Raw genomic sequence first — 20,000 nt, forward strand, 5'->3', positions numbered from 1 at the left:
TGATGAACTTTAAAAAAAAAGGAATATTCTAGCAGAGACAATAGCATGTTTAATAGTTTTCTCGTTGTGATTTCTGCATCATTCTTCTCTAACCCTCAAAATAAAATCTCAAACCCTTCTAAAAATAACAAAAACAAAATCAAAAAAATCAAAATTAAAAGAAACAAACAATAACAAAAAGATATCCCAATAAACAACTCCCACCCCGGCCCCCAAACAACCAAACAATATATAAAGAAAAACAACAACTGAAAAAACAACTACAAAAAAAAACCCCAAATAAAAACAAAGAAAAACAAAACAAAACAAAACAAAATAACAACAACAAAAACAAAACCTTCTCTTAATGTTGATTCTATTCTACTCTTCCCCATACCAACTATAGTTAAATCATTATCTACATTCCATACCATACAACTAACATTTCTCTCAAATAGATCTATTTTGTAATAAAACAATTAAAGAATTTAAAAAAAAAATAGTTATTAGAACTTAGTACTGTATTGTATAGAATGCCAAGTTGAACAAAATTGTGTAAAGCGTGTATCTACTTATTCCTTTTAAGATATAGTTTTATAAATTAATTTTTTAATGTTGGATGTGCATAATTTTTCGTGGGAAATCCGAAGAGGCGTCGGTCGGTAAGGAGAGAGTTAGACTAGTTAAAGCACAATTCAATAGGGTTCAACAGTCGTGACGTCACTTCCCTCGCAATGACGCATAGTAACTTAGTACCTGGTTCTAAACTATCGGAAGAATGGCGGACGCCCTGATGAAATACTTCTCTGAAAAGCATAAAAGTGTATCAAGAGGAGAAAAACATTATAAATCTGATCATGTTTTGACTTAAATTATATACATTCTGATCACAAGACATGTGAAAAAGTTCTAGCCAGCACGAAGAATAAAACGTACGATTTTCTTTGTTTAGAACCAAGCTGCTCGTTGCTGGGCGGATGTGACGTCAGACTATTGAATCCAGTTAAGGTACATCAAAAACAATGAAGGCCTACGTACTTGCACATTTAAAGCCGCGATTTCCCGCGAGATTCGAGTTGACGTACATGAATGAATACTTTGGTAAGTTGCCGACTACTTATCTACTCCTATACATGAATACTTATGAACAAAAGAGAAAATGAGGCAAAAAATTATCAAAATCAAGTCACTCAATTTTTGTTATAGTTTTTTGCCATCAATGTTTATGAGTAATTATCACTAGTCTGTTTTAACCAGACTATAAACGTTTAATGTTAAACATCGTTTTGTGTGTTGGTCCGTTATATTTCCGGATGGCAATGTACGGAGCTTCTTAGAGCATATCAACGCCATCTGTTGTCGACAAGGGGCAGATAACTCCACTTCTATAAATTCGGCCGCTATGATTACAATCAATTCAAATATAAAGTATTTAAAACGCCATCTTCAAAGAGATTTGTACACCGTGTTCAACACAGATCGTTACTCATAAGTCTTGTTGAGGGGACCTCTCAAGGGAGATAACACCCATCAGACCATTCGACAGACTTGTCATCAAGTAAAATGGATAAGAGTTATCGGTTTGCACTCAGGTATTGGCGGGAACATTTGACGACATCGTCATTAAATATTAAACCATTGAGTCATATCATGCCGGGGTACATGACGCGGGAATGCATGACAAGTGGTCATCTGCTCATCAACAACTGTCACTCACGGTCAAATTGTGCGTGTTGTGGTCTTGTAGCGTAGCCATCGTTAAATTATAGCCTGACACTGAAATCCAAAAGGACTGGCATTTTGACATCACTATTTGTTTTTTACACCGTCTAGTGAGTTGTCGTTAGTAGAGCTCATGGAAACAAGTTATTTCATTGGTTGAACTATTGAAGACAACTCACGATTTGTTTTCTTTTGTGGCAAAAGACTGGCAAAAACAAAAATGTCACATCACATTACCAATACGATTCAATAGTCTGATGTCACGCCGCCCGGCAACGGCGGCCATCTTGGTTCTAAAAAAGAAAATCATTACTTTTTTATTTTCATGCTGGCTAGAACTTTTCATATGTCTTGTGATCAGAATGTGTAAAAGTCAAAACATGATCAAATTTATGTGTTTTGTTCCCTCTGGATACGCTTTTATGCTCGCCGGAGAAATATTTCATACGGGCGTCCACCATTGTTCCGATAGTTTAGAGCCAGTGTTACTAAGTTACCATGCGTCATTAGGAAGGAAGTGACGTTACGACTGTTGAAGAGTATTCCCAGTAATTTTTACTTGAAATCAATGTTTAAGCATCGGAAACATCCCGATATAATACCGGGTTGATGTGATGGGCCACAAACGTACATTCCTAAGATCGGTCCCATTCAATAATAGTCTGATTTGATAAGCTTAAAAATCTCTGTAAGATGGGGTGATGGTGCAGCGGAAATCATAAATTATTCTGTGTAATAGAATCATATGTTGAAGGTGTGGCCGGGGTGACGTGGAGTTATCTGCCCCTTATCGACAACAACAGAGGGCGTTGATATTTATGGCCCTGGTCAAGTCCCCGGAAACGGAAAGACAATCTAGATTGTCGCTGCTTTCCTCTCCTGACATTCCACAAAGCTGCATGTTTTATAAGGTCATGGCATGCAGTCAAGTGCTACTATTATTAAATGGGTGTTCTATACAAACCTTCACCAATGCTAATCTTTCCAGTTTTCGATAAGATTGTCGAGGGCCTTGATGAGTGTTATTCCCTCCCCTTGAACGGTCTTCACAGTCTCCATGAATGATGGCGGAGAGTCCATTAAACGCATACTCGATCTAAAAGTCTGACCTTTCCTATCGCAACGACCTTCGATGTTTATTTATAACATGCCCGAGGACTATGTTATTTTTAAAACGGATTTTGTAAAAAATTTTTAAAAAAAAATAAACATTTTTAAAATATTCAATTTCTGGGGGTGAAAAATAAATATAGATAGAACGAAGTTGATGTCACTCAGGTCTTTGTTATTGTTTTTTGCCATCCACGTTTATGAATATTTCTCACTAAACTGTTATAAACAGACTATAAAAATTCATGGTTGCACATAGTTTTGTGTCTTGGTCCGTTATATTTCCGGATGGCAATGTTGTGAGCTTCTTAGCCAAGCGCATACTATCTATAGATTACAAAATTCATACTGAACGTGATCAAATCTATTGTACTCTGTTTTTAGGCGTTACAATTCATCGGTCACGTACGAGTGCGGCCATTAGGATTTTAAAAAGCAATTCATCGCACTGACACCATTCAGCACCAAAACTATCTTCACTTTAACTCTGTCCTTACCGACCATTTTCAGTATTTTCCCAAAATGGCAGGCTTACCCAGCAGAAAAATTGATTTTTTAAACTCAAACAAACTCTCTACAAAACAACTTGATGTTCTTATTAATAAAACAAAGATCATTATTCAGATTTTTAATTCAGAAAAGTGAGTGGAGCAGGCACTTATGTTGGTAACAACAAGATATGAAGTGAATAGAAAAGTGCCAGAAGACAATAGAGAATAAAAATTTTTTCGCGGCGGTGATGGGGTTTGAACCTGCGACCTTATTGGTACGACAACTCCGCCTGGCAGGTGAGAGCGTGGCTCTACCGTGTGAGCTATCCACGAACACAAAAATATTCGTTTCAAACTCAAAGTCATTACTAGATCCCTCTCTCACCCACTTCTTGAGACCGCCGATTCGTTCGTACACCACCATCGCGAATAATTTTGACCAGCGTTAAGCTTAATAGCCAATATTCTCAACACAAACATATAACATAGAAACGATTGAGACATTGAGTATGCTCCGGTGTATGGGTGAATTTTTAATTCAGAAAAGTGAGTGGAGCAGGCACTTATGTTGGTAACAACAAGATATGAAGTGAATAGAAAAGTGCCAGAAGACAATAGAGAATAAAAATTTTTTTTTCGCGGCGGTGGTGGGGTTTGAACCTGCGACCTTATTGGTACGACAACTCCGCCTGGCAGGTGAGAGCGTGGCTCTACCGTGTGAGCTATCCACGAACACAAAAATATTCGTTTCAACTCAAAGTCATTACTAGATCCCTCTTCACACCACTTCTTGAGACCGCCGATTCGTTCGTACACACCATCGCGAATAATTTTGACCAGCAGTTAACTTAATAGCCAATATTCTCAACACAAACATATAACATAGAAACGATTGAGACATTGAGTATGCTCCGGTGTATGGGGTGAATTTTTAATTCAGAAAAGTGAGTGGAGCAGGCACTTATGTTGGTAACAACAAGATATGAAGTGAATAGAAAAGTGCCAGAAGACAATAGAGAATAAAAATTTTTTCGCGGCGGTGGTGGGGTTTGAACCTGCGACCTTATTGGTACGACAACTCCGCCTGGCAGATTTTGTGATGTACAAAATTAATCTGAATAATAAAAAATGTATAATATTGTGTCGTTAACAAATGTGACGATTTTGCTGTAGGTGGTAAGGATAAGGTTAAGAGAATTTCATGACCATCTTTTTATTTTCACACAAAACGACACTCGTTTGTTGTACAAATCTATCTATTGGGTAATGGAAATGTTGCTGCTCGAAGCTCGAAGAAATAAATAACAACGTTAGTTGAACGTAAGCTTCAATTTAATAAACGATAACAGGTAATGTGGACGTTTAGAGTTTTCCCTTTATCAAGAAAACGCGATGTTTGAAACACAAACAATCAAAATCAAACCAACATAAAACAGACAAAAAAACCCCCAACAAAACAACCCAAACCAAGACAATTAAAACACACACACACACACACACACACACACACATACACACCACAAATAAAAAATGTGAGCATTTATATAGCACTATATCCACCAAGCGCTTTGAGCACCTTTAGTGGATATTGCGCTTTATAAAAGCTCAAATTTAAATTTTAATGTATATTTAGAAGTACAAAAATGCTACTTACCCGAGAATCTTTGCAAGGCTGAAGGTATTTCCAGGTGACGGGGGCTTGGGACAAATCCATTTCATTGAGAGGAATGTAGGTCTCGCCAATGGGGTCATCGCGGCTGAATCGGTCGTAGTCGATCACTTGTAGGTACAAGGTCTTCTCCAGTAACTTGTTATGGGGCCACCCTGGGTGGGAAATAAAATGATAATATCTTAGTTATTTTTTTTAAAGAGCTTTTATATAGCGCAATATCCACTAAACGTGCTCAAAGCGCTTTATAAGTGGTCTCTGGCCAACAGCAACACATAACATGTAGGACGAGACATGACGCCTGTCAGGCGATATTACAAATTTTTGGACAGACACAACGCTGTTAACGGCCAGGTACTCATTTTACACCTGAGTACGGTGAGAGAATGTGAGTAAAGAGCCTTCTCCAAGGACTCAACTATGCGCCGAGCGAGGCTCGAACCCAGGACCTTCCGATCCGAAAGCGAGTGTCATACCACTAGACCACATAAGCTAGGTGTGCATATTTTCAGGATTGATAACCGAGGGAATTGGATTCAATAGTCTGATGTCACCTCGCCCAGCAACGGCGGCCGTCGTGGTTCTAAACAAAGATAATCGGTACTTTTCATTCTTCATGCTGGCTAGAACTTTTCATATGTCTTGTGATCAGAATGTGTAAAAGTCAAAACACGATCATATTTATGATGTATTTCTCCTCTGGATACAGTTTTATGCTCGTCGGAGAAATATTTCATAAGGGCGTCCGCCATTGTTCCGATAGTTTAGAGCCAGTTACTAAGTTACCATGCGTCATTACGAGGGAAGTGACGTTACGACTGTTGAAGAGTATTCTGCACTGATTTAACATAGTTGTAATGGACAATGTTTTGTGTTAGTTTGAGAGTATTTCTATTGCAACAATAAGCCCATAAACGTTTGGGTTATCAGATCTGCAAATAAGCATACGTCGGTTAAGACAATAGCTCGTATCTTGAATACACGAAAGACACTTCAAATATGGAGATAAAGATAAAGGGAGTAAATCTGACTCATGAATGAACAACACAAAACAAACGACGTTTCAGCCCTTGGCCTTTATCAAGGAAACACAGAATATAACAGAAATATATATGTATTCTGTGTTTCCTTGATAAAGGCCAAAGGCCGAAACGTCGTTGGTTTTGTGTTGTTCATTCATGAGTCAGATTTACTCCCTTTATCTTTATATCCATTTTATTGACTCATTTAGGCATCTCTATTTATTAGTTATACTGCAAATAGTCGGCCATCAAGATTCTAAATATAGAACACTATGTTTCTTTTGGACACGATTTTAAAGGGGGCAGCGACGCGACTCAGCAATTAGGTTTTTGCTTCTTAACCTGAAAGGTACTGAGTTCGATCCCCTGCCGCTGTGCTATGTGGCCTTGAGTAAGTCACCTTGCCCTAGCTCAATTTGCGGCGCTGCACTGCGGCTGACGCCTGGGTTATTCCAGTCTTCCCTTGGAATAGATTCTAGAGACAAATTTCCCCTAAGGGATGAATATCCCCTAAGGGATGAATAAAGGGAATTTTATTTTTTTAAATGTTATTATAATGTTGTAACAGCGTAATTTTATGCACCTGGGTATTCAAACATAGGGGAAATTTGTCTCTTGGGTCTATTCCAAGGGAAGACTGGCATAACCCAGGCGCCAGCCGCAATGCAGCGCCGCAAATCGAGCTAGAGCGAGGTGGCTTGCTCAAGGCCACACAGCGCAGAGGCGGGAGATCGAACTCGGTACCTTTCGGGTACGAAGCAAAGACCATACCTCTGAGCCACGCTGCTCTAAAAAAAACACAATAAAGCTGACACTTCTTTCACTCTTAAGGTTAGGATTTTTGGACAAGTTGGAGTCTAATTTTATCATCTATATTTATTGAAATGCTATTCCATATGATACACAATAAAGCTGACACTTCTTTCACTCTTAAGGTTAGGATTTTTGGACAAGTTGGAGTCTAATTTTATCATCTATATTTATTGAAATGCTATTCCATATGATAGATTTTATGCTTAAATTATCGATTTATTGTTGTGTTTTATTTGCATTGTAAAGCGCCTCTGAGCACATTGTGGATCTAGGCGCTATATACATTCATTCATTCATTATTATTATTATTATAAATGTATTTTTGTTGTGTGGACAAAGTGGAAAATAAGGATTTTGTTGGCAGAATCGATGTCCAACCTATAGGCTCCATAGGGAATGGTTGTAGTTATCTCTTTAGGGTTGGGTAGATTAGATAGATTGAAGTTGAATCCCGATGGGGACTCGGGAACTTCTGTCCATGACCTTGGAACTTAAAGATTTTTTTTTTTGGAAAAAAAATGGGGAGCTTGTTTTTGTTTTTAAAGGTTTCACAGCGCTTACAACACAATCAGGTCACATCAGCGCTAAAAAAATGAAGAGTTTGTTATTGTTTTTAAGTGTTTAAAGCGTTCACGACACATTCAGCTTATATCAGCGTCATAAAAATGAGTTTCCTTTGTTTTTAAGGGCTTTACAGCGTTTACAACACATTCGGGTTATATCAGCGCCATAATAATAAGGAGTTTGTTGGTCATAAATATCAGCACCAAAAAAAAAAAAAAAGAGAAGTCACCCAATTTAACAACATTCTTCACATTAATGGGAGCGATCTATATTCATGTTTTCGTCCAACCTAGTCATCGATCACATGATTTTTTGTTGTACAACGATTGGACATTTCTTAATAAATGTAAACACGCAGCTTTGTTTATGAAAGTTGTAAACATACACATGTGTCAAGCTGAACAAAATAACTAATCGTGATGTTAGATATTTCAAAAACTGTGAACACTTTTCACTATGTGGGTCACTTTGAGCACATATTCCAATGTGACCAATGACCTCGAGCACATGGAAAGGTAATATAGATAGTATGCGCTTGGCTAAGAAGCTTATAACATTGCCATCCGGAAGTATGATGGACCAACACACAAAACTCTGTGTAACCATGAACTTCTATAGTCGGGGTAATACAGTTTAGTGAGTATCACTCACAAACGCCGGATGGCATGGCAAAATACAATAACAAAGGCTTGAGTGACGTCATCTTCGAACTATCTATAGAACATGCCCATTGATTGATGGGCATGAGTGTACTTGGTCAACCCAACGCTACCTTTCAAATAAAGTAAGTATTTTGTTTTTAATGGAAGAAATACTTTTATGTATTGCGAGATGTGATTATGCGATTTTGCTCTTGGGCTGTGTGCTCTATTAAGCAAATAAAAGCCCCCTCGCTTATATGGCATTAAAATGTTTTTGGCAGAGAACTCGTCCTTCAAATATCGATCAAATCAAAGGACTCTCATCGTAGCCAACGTTAAGTATAGCCTGACATTGACCAAAAAAATGACGTCAAAATGCCAGTCTTTTGCCACAAAAAAAACAACAAACAAATCGTGAGTTGTATTCAATAGTTCAACCAATGAAATAACGTGTTTCCATGAGCTCTACTAACGACAACTCACTAGACGCTACACAAACTTAAAAAATGACGTCAAACAGCCAGTCCTTGAGGGTTCTCGTGTCAGGCTATAGATAGTATGCGCTTGGCTAAGAAGCTCATACCATTGCCATCCGGAAGTATAACGGGCCAACACACAAAACTGTGTGTAACCATGAACGTTTATAGTCAGGTTAATACAGTTCAGTGAGCATTACTCATAAACGCGGATACCAAAAAACAATAACAAAGACCTGAGTGACGTCATCTTCGAACTATCTATAGTATGTTAACGATGGATACGCTCTCATCCACATCCAGTCTAAAACCGTCAAACCTGAATCTTCATTAAAGGCCAGGTTTGAGAGTTTTTGACACGGTGAGGGTAACTGTAATCCATCGATATTTGAAGAACGCGTGCGTGTACTGGCCTACACATAAAAAAAAGTGTTTTTTCAAAGTACGGCAGTATAGATAGAATGAAGTTGACGTCACTCAGGCCTTTGTTATTGTTTTTTGCCATCCGCGTTTATGAGTAATTCTCACTAAACTGTATTAACCTGACTATAAACGTTAAAGGATATACACATAGTTTTGTGTGTTAGTCCAAGCGCATACTATCTATAGATAGAACGAAGATGACGTCATTCAAGCCTTTGTTATTGTATTTTGCCATCCGCTTTTATGAGTAATTCTCACTAAACTGTATTAACCAGACTATTAACGTTAAAGATTACACATAGTTTTTTTTATGTTGGTCCGTTATACTTCCGGATGGCAATGTTATGAGCTTCTTAGCCAAGCACATACTATCTATATTATCATAAATCTTCAAAGATTTTTTTCACTGTTAGTTATTCGATGCCTTAACGAGAAAGATCTTACGTTAATATAAAAACTGTGTTATCTTAATCTATCAAAGGACAACAATGATATTGATTTTCATGATAAACTGAATAATAATAATAAATAGAGAGTATTCACGCCCTGGGCAATCATAATCTATAAATATTGGGTGGGGGAGAAGGAGGTGGAGGGAAGGATGTAGAGAGTAGAGAGTTCCCAATAGGATTCAATAGTCTGATGTCACGTCGCCCAGCAACGGCGGCCATCTTGGTTCTAAACAAAGAAAATATGTACTTTTTATTCTTCATGCTGGCTAGAACTCCTCATATGTCTTGTGATCAGAATGTGTAAAAATCAAAACATGATCAGATTTATAATGTTTTTCTCCTCTGGATACGCTTTTTATGCTCGACGGAGAAATATTTCGTAAGGGCGTCCGCCATTGCTCCGATAGTTTAGAGCCAGTGTTACTAAGTTACCATGCGTCATTACGAGGGAAGTGACGTCATGACTGTTGAAGCGTATTATGAATTCATCCCATAGGAGATTGGGGCTTTCACATCAATGGGAAGAGAATAAATAAATAGGGACAGTAGGAAAAGTGGGGTGACATGATTTTTTAAAGGTCAAATACAAGTTAAAAAATGTCAAACAGAATGTGAGTCAATAGGATTCAACAGTCGTGAATTGAGTTGGAGGTGTGGGTCCAGGAGAAGGAAGAACCTTGTCTGGACGCCGGTTTGGACCATTCTTGGTCTGGCTACTCATCTTCAACTGTTCCAGCAGGATTGGGTCTAGGTTGGTATCACCTTCAGGGTCATGGCAGCGCACAAGCTCCTGTACGACGGCAACGTGATGATCCTTCTCTGGACTTCCTCAAATCGCCTCTTAACTGGACATGGCAGAACTGCATCAAATATGTGCAGATGGAAACTTGGAAACAGTGATACCTGCCAGAAATGTCAGGCAGCCCCAGAGACCAGCGATCACATCAACCTCCACTGTCCAGTCACTAAACTTGAAGGTGGCTACGAAACCGTCCTTAGGGCGGAGGAAGACTTTAGAAGCTGGGTTGACGAAATACATTTGGAGGTGTAGCCATACGCTACTCCTACTACTAACAGTCGTGAAGTCACTTCCCCTCGTAATGACGCATAGTAACTTAGTAACTGGTTCTAAACTATCGGAACAATTGACGCCCTTTTGAAATACTTCTCCGACGAGCATAAAAGTGTATCCAGATGAGAAAAAACATAAATCTGATCATGTTTTGACTTTTATACATTCTGATCACATGACATGGGGAAAAGTTCTAGCCAGCATGAAGAATAAAAAGTACCGATTTTCTTTGTTAACCCTCTCCTTACTACCCAAAGGAAAATCGTCACATTCGTTACGATATAACCAACAATTTTCTTGTTCTGATTTCATTTTGTTATAGTTATAGCTATAAAAACTCGACACTGTGTTGCAGAGCTCATTTTTTCTGAACAAAACAAGAATATACTCGTTACTATTATGCCTGAAAAATATATTTTTTGTGTAAGGTGAGTATGAAGATTCGGGTAAAATTCTGAGAAAAGATGGCAAGTAGAGAGTTAAGAACCAAGCTGCTCGTTGCTGGGCGGATGTGACATTAGACTATTGCGGTTAGGACTGAATGGCTGGTTGGTTGACTAGTGAAACAGTACATATTAGCCTCTGGCCTTTCGATGAAGTGACTCGCCTTTGAATTCAAATTCCTCCATTTTGAATGCAACATGCCTAACAGTCGAAATTGCAGGCCTCCCAAATTCTGAATAGCTGTCGAAATCTTTTGACACAAGCTAGTTAAAAATGCATGACATTGTATGTATGTACGTTGTCACAATGCAACTCTACGCATTACACCGATTTTAATGATTAGCCCCAACTTGAGTATATCAATCAGATTATCAATGTTCAAGGTTACAACATGTGCGGCTATGTGGTCTAGTGGTATGACACTCGCTTTCAGATCGGAAGGTCCTGGGTTCGAGCCTCGCGCTCGGTGCATAGTCGAGTCCTTGGAAAAGGCTCTTTACTCGCATTCTCTCATCGTACTCAGGTGTAAAATGAGTACATGGCCGTTAACAGCGGTGTCTTTGTCCGAAAAATTGTAATATCGCCTAACAGGCGTCATGTCCCGTCCTACATGTTAAATGTTGCTGTTGACCAGGGACCCCGTGTAAAGCGCTTTGAGCACATTTAGTGGATATTGCCATATATAAAGCTCAATTTTTAATTTTTAATAGTTTTTTTGTGTGTTGATACGCTCCATTTGACTGTCGGATGTTGTGATTATTTTACCTAAATGCATAGCACCAAAGAGTGGCCCGAAACAACAAAGACAAGTCATCGTTCGAAGCAGCCATTATAACTTGTTGAGAAGTTGCCAGGCTTTGATACCAGTAAGAGGAGACACTGGGTGGCTGCGAATCGGCTTCGGTCGAGGAGCTGCCTCACAGCAAGTGCGCTTCATCGGTGGGGTCTTTCTACCTGTCCACAACATGTACCCGCTGTGGGCATGAACTTGAGACGGCAGAGCATCTAGTCGAACGGTGTGTTGTGACGATGCTACCCGGCGGGTTTGCGACGGTGCACGAATGCGGACCGGACTTTGGGTCGATCGTCATAACATAGTAGTGTGAGAACCATAAGAGGCTGCTGCCATTATAACGCCTATGGAGTCACGCACCGAGACAATTTAATGAACGTGATGGGCTGTTAACGTCGTTGATGTTTGCTGATCAAAGACATGCATGACAACGATAAAACTCACCCCGATAAATCGATGGTCCGAACATTAAATAATACTCTAAAAACTATTGGCTTATAGATACATAAAGAACACGTTTTGGAGGCCTCAGTATGTCAACCCCTTGATGAAGTTATGTAATAAAGTACAGCCTGCTTACACCATAAAGCTTCATAAAGAAATGATAAAACTCAACCAAAAAACAAAAGTCAAAAAACAAAACCCATAAAAAGACAACAAAACAAACGATAAAAAACAAAACAAAATGAAAACAAAACCCTAAAAATAACAAAAAACAAACAAACAAAACAAACAAATAAATAGATAAGAAAATAAGAACCAGAAATAAAAAAAAAACAAAAAAAAAACAAAACAAAAAACAACAACACAGCCCCCCCCCCGCCCCCCCCAAACAATAGGTCCTCAGATCCCCTACTTTTATCCCCCCCCAACCCCCACTATAAAAGGGCCACCCCCAGCCCCCCCCCCCCTAAAAAACAACCTCCCAAAAAAACAAAACAAATAAAAACAAAAAAACACAAAACCCCGAACCAACCAAAAGACAAACGCAAAAAAAAAAAAACCACCAAAAAAACAACAAAAAAACATATGTTCTCATCAAATTCAACCTTTAGGCGATCTGATTCCTTATTAACACAGTTCTGACAGAAGTTGACATTCCACGCAATTCTTGATCAGACGTGGAGAGGGTTCAATAAATTATCTATGATGATGAAAATTAAAGAGTGGGCAGGCAGGTATTGCGGTGAAGGACCGCTCTTTAAAGATTTTGAAAAGCCCCAACTCTTGACGTCAAAATCGCATATTTGAAAAATTCTCTGGAATTCAAGTTGTCAATCTTGTGTACAATCTTGTAAATTTGAATTAGATCACCTCTGAGTCTTAATATATATATATATATATATATATATATATATATATATATATATATATATATATATAATATTATTACTTTTCTTTGTGTGTCATGATTAGAATCTTGATGAGGGAATGTTTTAAAGGAAAATGTATTACTATGTATTTTCATGCACTGTGTGTTATAACCTATGTCGGTCAAAGGCTTCTATTAGCCTGACTGAATTATTTATGAAACAGTTTTAATGCCGACAACAAATAATATTTGAATTGAAATGAATTGAATTGAATTAAAGAAGGAAATGAAAGACGCTTAAATCTTTCCTTCAACTGTTTTGGTTATTTTATAAGCATTTTAGAAATGTTAAAATTGTCCTGCTTTCATCCCGTGCCTCTCACTTCCATTTGATTTTTAAATACCGTTGGTATGAGTGAGTCACTTTAGAAATAATTGAAATTTGGAATACGCTTCAACAGTCGTAACGGCACTTCCCTTGTAATGACGCATGGTAACTTAGTAACTGGCTCTAAACTATCCGAACAACGGACGCCCTTATGAAATATTTCTCCGACGAGCATAAAAGCGTATCCAGAGGGAAAAAAATTTATAAATCTGATAATGTTTTGACTTTAACACATTCTGATCACAAGACTCTATGAAAAGTTCTGGCCGGCATGAATAATAAAAAGTACCGGTTTTCTTTGTTTAGAACCACGATGGCCGCCGTTGCTGGGCGACGTGACATAAGACTATTGAATCCAATATTTTTTGAGATTTTTATTTCATGTATTAAGATATGTATGGGCTCAATCTGACGTGTGCTAATTTACAAGTCTGATAATAAAATGTGTTATGTTCTCATTGTTATAATGGAGATGCTGCTAAATCCAAAGATCTGACAAAGTGTTATGAAGCAGTGCCGGTCAACGCAAGAAAAGAAAATTACAATTTCTTGTTTTTTCTGACGCTATTTAAAAATAAAATTAAAAATAAATAAAATTCCATTTATTCATCCCATAGGGGAAATTTTTCTCTAGGGTCTATTCCAAGGGAAGACTGGAATAACCCAGGCGTTAGCCGCAGTGCAGCGCCGCAAAATGAGTAAGGGCCAGGTGATTTGCTCAAGCGCAGCGGCGGGTGATCGTACTCGGTACCTTCCAGGTACGAAACAAAGATCGTAGCGCTGAGCCATGCTGCCCCTTTAGGAAAATCGTCACATGAGTGTTGAAGCGTATTAAATGCAATAAAAATGTGTACTGGATAAACTTTGAATCCGAGGGGTGATTCTAATGACACAGAATCGACACACACACACACCTATTATTAATTCTTATTAAATGTATGTCGATTTATACGACAGAGAGGCGTGACAATGATAACACAGTGTGTTTAATGAGGCATATTATAAATAGTTGATATTTAAATGTTTAAAACAAATCAATATAAACATTTATTTAACCCATTTCTAAGGATTCACCATACTTCATACATTTCATAAAGATCTGAAAGAGTTTGTCGAGGCAAATTGATTTTTTAAAGATATGAAGAGAAAAATAAAGTGAGTTAGATGTGACTCATATATACGGGAACAACACAAAACAAACAACGTTTCGTCAGGTTCTTCGTCAGGAGAAAATAAAACACAAACACAAACATGTAAATTTACATATTTGTGTTTGTGTTGTTTTTTTTTCTCCTGACGAAGGCTAAGGGCCGAAACGTTGTTTGTTTTGTGTTGTTCCCGTATATATGAGTCACATCTAACTCACTTTATTTTTCTCTCCATTTTACTGGCTCATTTAGGCATCTCTAGCTTAGGTTTTATTTTTTAAAGAAAGCTTTTTTTTCTTGTTTTTCTTTCTGCTTTGTCTGGTACAGTTTTATGCGCATGTTTTTCAAATCTTTATCTTACATCAGTGCCTGCTCCCTAATTCATCACTTCAAAAATATTTACAATGCGTAATTTATTAAGCGTTTAAATAAAATACTTTAAATAAAATGCTTCTGCCATATCATAAAAGTGTGTGTAACCAAAAACGTCTGATTAAGAGAATTTAGAGAGAACTTCAACATCCAACTGGTCATCCAAAAATCAAAATTAATTTTATGCGTCTAGGTTAATAACTCACAACATACGCCAGTCGGGTTTTAAATAAATAAAAATAAAAATAAATTTCCTTTTATTCATCCCATAGGGGAAATTTGTCTCTAGGGTCTATTCCAAAGGAAGACTGGAATAACCCAGGCGTCAGCCGCAGTGCAGCGCCGCAAATTGAGCTAAGGAGAGGTAACTTGCTCAAGGCCACACAGCGAAGCGGCGGATGATCGTACTCGGTACCTTTTGGGTACGAAGCAAAGATCGTACCGCTGGGCTACGCTGCCCCATATGTACCAACACACAAAATTATGTATAACCGCGAAGTTTTATAGTTGATTGATATGGGAGGAACGAATTTGACGCCACTCAGCTCTTTGTTAATGTTTTAGACAGCCATTTTAATGATTCGTTTTCACCAAATAATATCAATCACCTCAACGCATAGCATCAATTGGATTCAGTAGTCTGATGTCACGCCGCCAGGCAACGGCGGCCATCTTGGTTCTAAACAAAGAAAATGATTACTTTTTATTCTTCATGCTGGCTAGAACTTTTCATATGACTTGTGATTAGAATGTGTAAAAGTCAAAACATGATCAAATGTATGGGGTTTTTTTCCCTCTGGATACGCTTTTATGCACGCCGGAGAAATATTTCATACGGGCGTCCGCCATTGTTCCGATAGTTTAGAGCCAGTGTTACTAAGTTACCACGCGTCATTAGAAAGGAAGTGACGTTACGACTGTTGAAGAGTATTTCAATCTTCCATTGGAAAAGACGAGCAGAAAGAGAAATTTCCCTCCGGAACAGATGGATACAAGAAATTTTTAATTAATTATATATTCAATTATTTTTATTTTGGATTTTATTGATTTTTATCATTTTTAAATGATACGAAGAAGATTAAAATTCTTCTTGATGACACGCATTACGTAAAAAATTCAGGGGAAATGTGGGTGGGGTGGGGGTGGGGGTTGAAGGGAATAGGATTAATATCATGAAATGAACTGATTAACCAAGGTGTGGGGGGAGATAGGGGGGAGGGGGGGGGGTGTCATTAATCAATAATTATACAACCATACACTGACATAACGCATTTTGATATTTCGACCAGGAAACATTAATTTATATTATATTTATTTATTTATGATATGCGTTTAGGTAAAATACTATGCCATGTCCCGCCCGTCCTAAATGTTAAGCGATGCTGTTGGCCAGGGACCCCTTGTAAAGCGCTTTGAGCACTTTTAGTGGATATTGCGCTATATAAAAGCTCAATTTATGAATATTATTTGACGACTTAGGTGTCGTTTTCATCAATCAATATCGTTTTGTCAGAGTATGGCAAAATAATTTCCAATTAAGGACACTCCGTAATTTGATTTGGACGCGGGAAAGGTCGGGTCGACGTGACCTTGGTGCCAATTGACAGAATTTTGATAGCTGTCATTGCCATGCATCCTTTGGGCTATTTTTGGAAACACAAATGTCAAGCAAATATGTGTACCACCGCCTCAAGTCGCTTCTATTTCGGGGGAAGGGGGGGGGGCGTCTGGGATTGGATAGTTACGTCATGGGTTGGATGTTTCATTGGGCTGCGTGATGTATATTGGAGATTGGAGAGTAAACATTTTCTTCTGTGCAAGCACGTGTTGAAGAATTCTCATTTTCTGTTTAGTGTGGCGTGTTGGTTTTTTTTTACTATGTGAAATTTCTCTTCCAGATAGACATAAGTTTGCATTTTTGGGGTGTTTACTGAGTAACATTTTTGTTTTGAGACGATGTCCCATGTGATGTTGTATCGGGTGTTTGAGTCCTTTAATTTCCAGATGAGTTCGCTCAATGTAATAAAAAGAGCTTTTATATAGCGCAATATCCACTAAATGTGCTCTACGCGCTTTACATGGGGTCCCTGGTCAACAGCAACATTTAACATGTAGGACGGGACATGACGCCTGTTAGGCGATAATACGATTTTTCGGACAAAGACAACGCTGTTAACGGCCAGGTACTCATTTTACACCTGAGTACGGTGAGACAATGCGAGTAAAGAGCCTTTTCCAAGGACTCAACTATGCGCCGAGCTCGAGGCTCGAACCCAGGACCTTCCGATCCGAAAGCGAGTGTCATACCACAAGACCACATAGCCGTAGTTGATGTAGTGGATGTTCTTTTTCTGTGGGGTTTGAAGGTTGTGATGTGTTGATTGTATCGTGTTTTGAAGTGGCCCTCTGTGAGTCCGATGTAGTTTTCCTATCCGTCTGTGTTGGTGTGGGTAAGGTTGCATAATAAATATTTCGCTCCAAGAAACTATCGAACGCTCTACCTGATTCCAGCCTATTCCCCTCAACCACACATACACACACATACATAGACACACACACACACACTCACACACACACACACACACACACACACATATATATATATATATATATATATATATATATTACATATAACAAATTGATGTATTATTGAAGATCCTAAAAAAAACAGGGCAGCGGAATCAAGACATACAAAAGCAGAAAATGTTAATGTACAAACTGTGGATTTCCTAAAGAGGTATTGAATATGATGTTAGCGCAACAGACCAAGAATACACACTTGAATATCACGAAATCAACACAAGAAAATATAAATGGAGTGCAGACAGAGAGAGGGAGAGAGAGAGAGAGAGAGAGAGAGAGAGAGAGAGAGAGAGAGAGAGAGAGAGAGAGAGTCATGGTAACATCATTGAAATATATGGGCTGGATAATAAAGCTAAATAATATGAGGACATCAAGCTACTTACAGATAACCAAAGTGCAACAAAAACCCAGCAATTGTATAAAGGATTGATGGATTGATCATAAAGAACAAGGACGGTAACATTCTATTTGATAATCGATCGTGATACACAGGACATATGGTGAGAGTAAAATCGTGAATACTTTGATTTTGAAATACCAGAATTAGCCCGTTCCAAGTAAAATAGAAAGACCAACAATTCTCTGTTCAGTATTGAGTTTGCTGTACATGAAACATGACAGACAGGAACGTCTTGGTGATGATGGTAAATCAACTTCAACCTCTTTTATTGAATTAGCTTCTTTATTCAATCATATTTATGACACTGGTCACATTCCAAAATGAACAGGCTAATCACAATGGACGTGGATAACGAGAAGGTGGTCTGAAGACATTGTGGACTGAATGGGGAGAACAGAACAACCAAAGGGGCGGTAAGTATGGCATAGATGAAAACCAGATACGAGTTCTGTCAAGCTGAGTAGGAGGCTGCGTTCAACAAATATCCTCCTTGAAGAAGAAGAAGAAGAAGAAGAAGAAGAAGAAGAAGAAGAAGAAGAAGAAGAAGAAGAAGAAGAAGAAGAAGAAGAGGAAGAGGAAGAGGAAGAAGAAGAAGAAGAAGAAGAAGAAGAAGAAGAAGAAGAAGAAGAAAGAAGAAGAAGAAGAAGAAGAAGAAGAAGAAGAAGAAGAAGAGAAGAAGAAGAAGAAGAAGAGAAGAAGAAGAGAGAGAAGAAGAAAGAAGAAAGAAGAAGAAGAAGAAGAAGAAGAGAAGAAGAAGAAGAAGAAGAAGAAGAAGAAAGAAGAAGAGAAGAAGAAGAAGAGAAGAAAGAAGAAGAAAAGAAGAAGAAGAAGAAGAAGAAGAAGAAGAAGAAAGAAGAAGAGAAGAAGAAGAAGAAGAAGAAGAAGAAGAAGAAGAAGAAGAAGAAGAAGAAGAAGAAGAAGAAGAGAAGAAGAAGAAGAAGAAGAAGAAGAAGAAGAAGAAGAAGAAGAAGAGAAGAAGAAGAAGAAGAAGAAGAAGAAAGAAGAAGAAGAAGAAGAAGAAGAAGAAGAAGAAGAAGAAGAAAGAAGAAGAAGAAGAAGAAGAAGAAGAAGAAGAAGAAGAAGAAGAAGAAGAAGAAGAAGAAGAAGAAGAAGAAGTTTCTTGACCTTTATGGTCATAAAACAAAAAAGTTATAGAGATTAGATTCTTCTATTGCTTAACCTGAACGTGAGGTGGTAAATGACATGGGATTTATATATCAATTCAGTGGTTTTAAGATATGGGCCCGTTATATAGCCCATAAAAAAAGGAAAAGTACAGTATAAATAAAGCGGATCATATTTTAGAGCAAAGGAATCTTGTAGGACGTGACTAGACTCTCAAGTAAGAAGTGATTCAAAAAAACATGAAACTCAAAGAAAAGACAATAACAACAAAATTACAAACGTGAGAAATATAAAAAATAAAATATAATTTGATGGATAGTACATCCGCATTTATTCTGACAAAATTTCATGGATTTGGAACTTTTATCTTGACAATATATATTTTCGGGATGCATCCGTTTTCTCTCCCCTGTACTCATCCATAAAAAAATAAGGACTGATGAGTCCTTGATGATCAATGGGAGCGATCTAAATTCATGTTTTCGTTCAACCAGGTCATCAATCACATGATTTGTTGCCGTATAACGATTGGATATTTCTTAACAAATGTAAACACGCTGCTTTGTTTACAAATGTTGTAAATACCCATGTATCAAGCTGAATCAAATGACCAATCGTGATGTAAGATATTTAAAAATGGGTCACTTTGAGCACATTTTGCAATGTGACCAATGACCTCGAGCGCATGGAAAGTTAATATAGATCATGCCCATTGCACACCAAACAGTGTCTTTTTGGTCATGCAAGCCTTTATGGAATATTTCGTCTGGTTTTCAAGAACCCCAAAATACATAGATTTCACATATCTAGCCATTAATATAGAAATAAGCTTCGTCACGGAACCAAATTTTTAAAACAAAATTAGACTGGCGTACAATTATTTTGTCAAGCAGCAGCCATTGACACATGGCATACCGTTCCGTTGTGTGTTGGTCAGTAAAAGTAAGTGATGTGTTTTGCATTTTGTTTGGTGTCAGTTTTTAATTGTACTCTGAGAATCC

General features: G+C 37.9%; 1 protein-coding gene across 3 annotated transcripts in view; it reads right to left on the reverse strand.

Annotated features, from left to right (window-relative positions):
• Window positions 1–20,000, reverse strand: part of LOC144967052 (synaptotagmin-7-like) — a 684,381-nt gene that overhangs the window by 41,688 nt on the left and 622,693 nt on the right. For all 3 annotated transcript variants that reach the window (XM_078903835.1, XM_078903834.1, XM_078903836.1), the window contains one exon: window positions 4,957–5,126. In XM_078903835.1, the coding sequence (XP_078759961.1) occupies window positions 4,957–5,126 (170 nt within the window). The remainder of the gene's footprint in view (window positions 1–4,956; window positions 5,127–20,000) is intronic.

The sequence above is a fragment of the Berghia stephanieae genome, chromosome 3 (genome assembly GCF_034508935.2).
Source record: "Berghia stephanieae isolate SIO BIC M18660-M18661 chromosome 3, UCSD_Bste_1.3, whole genome shotgun sequence".
NCBI lineage: Eukaryota > Metazoa > Mollusca > Gastropoda > Nudibranchia > Aeolidiidae > Berghia > Berghia stephanieae.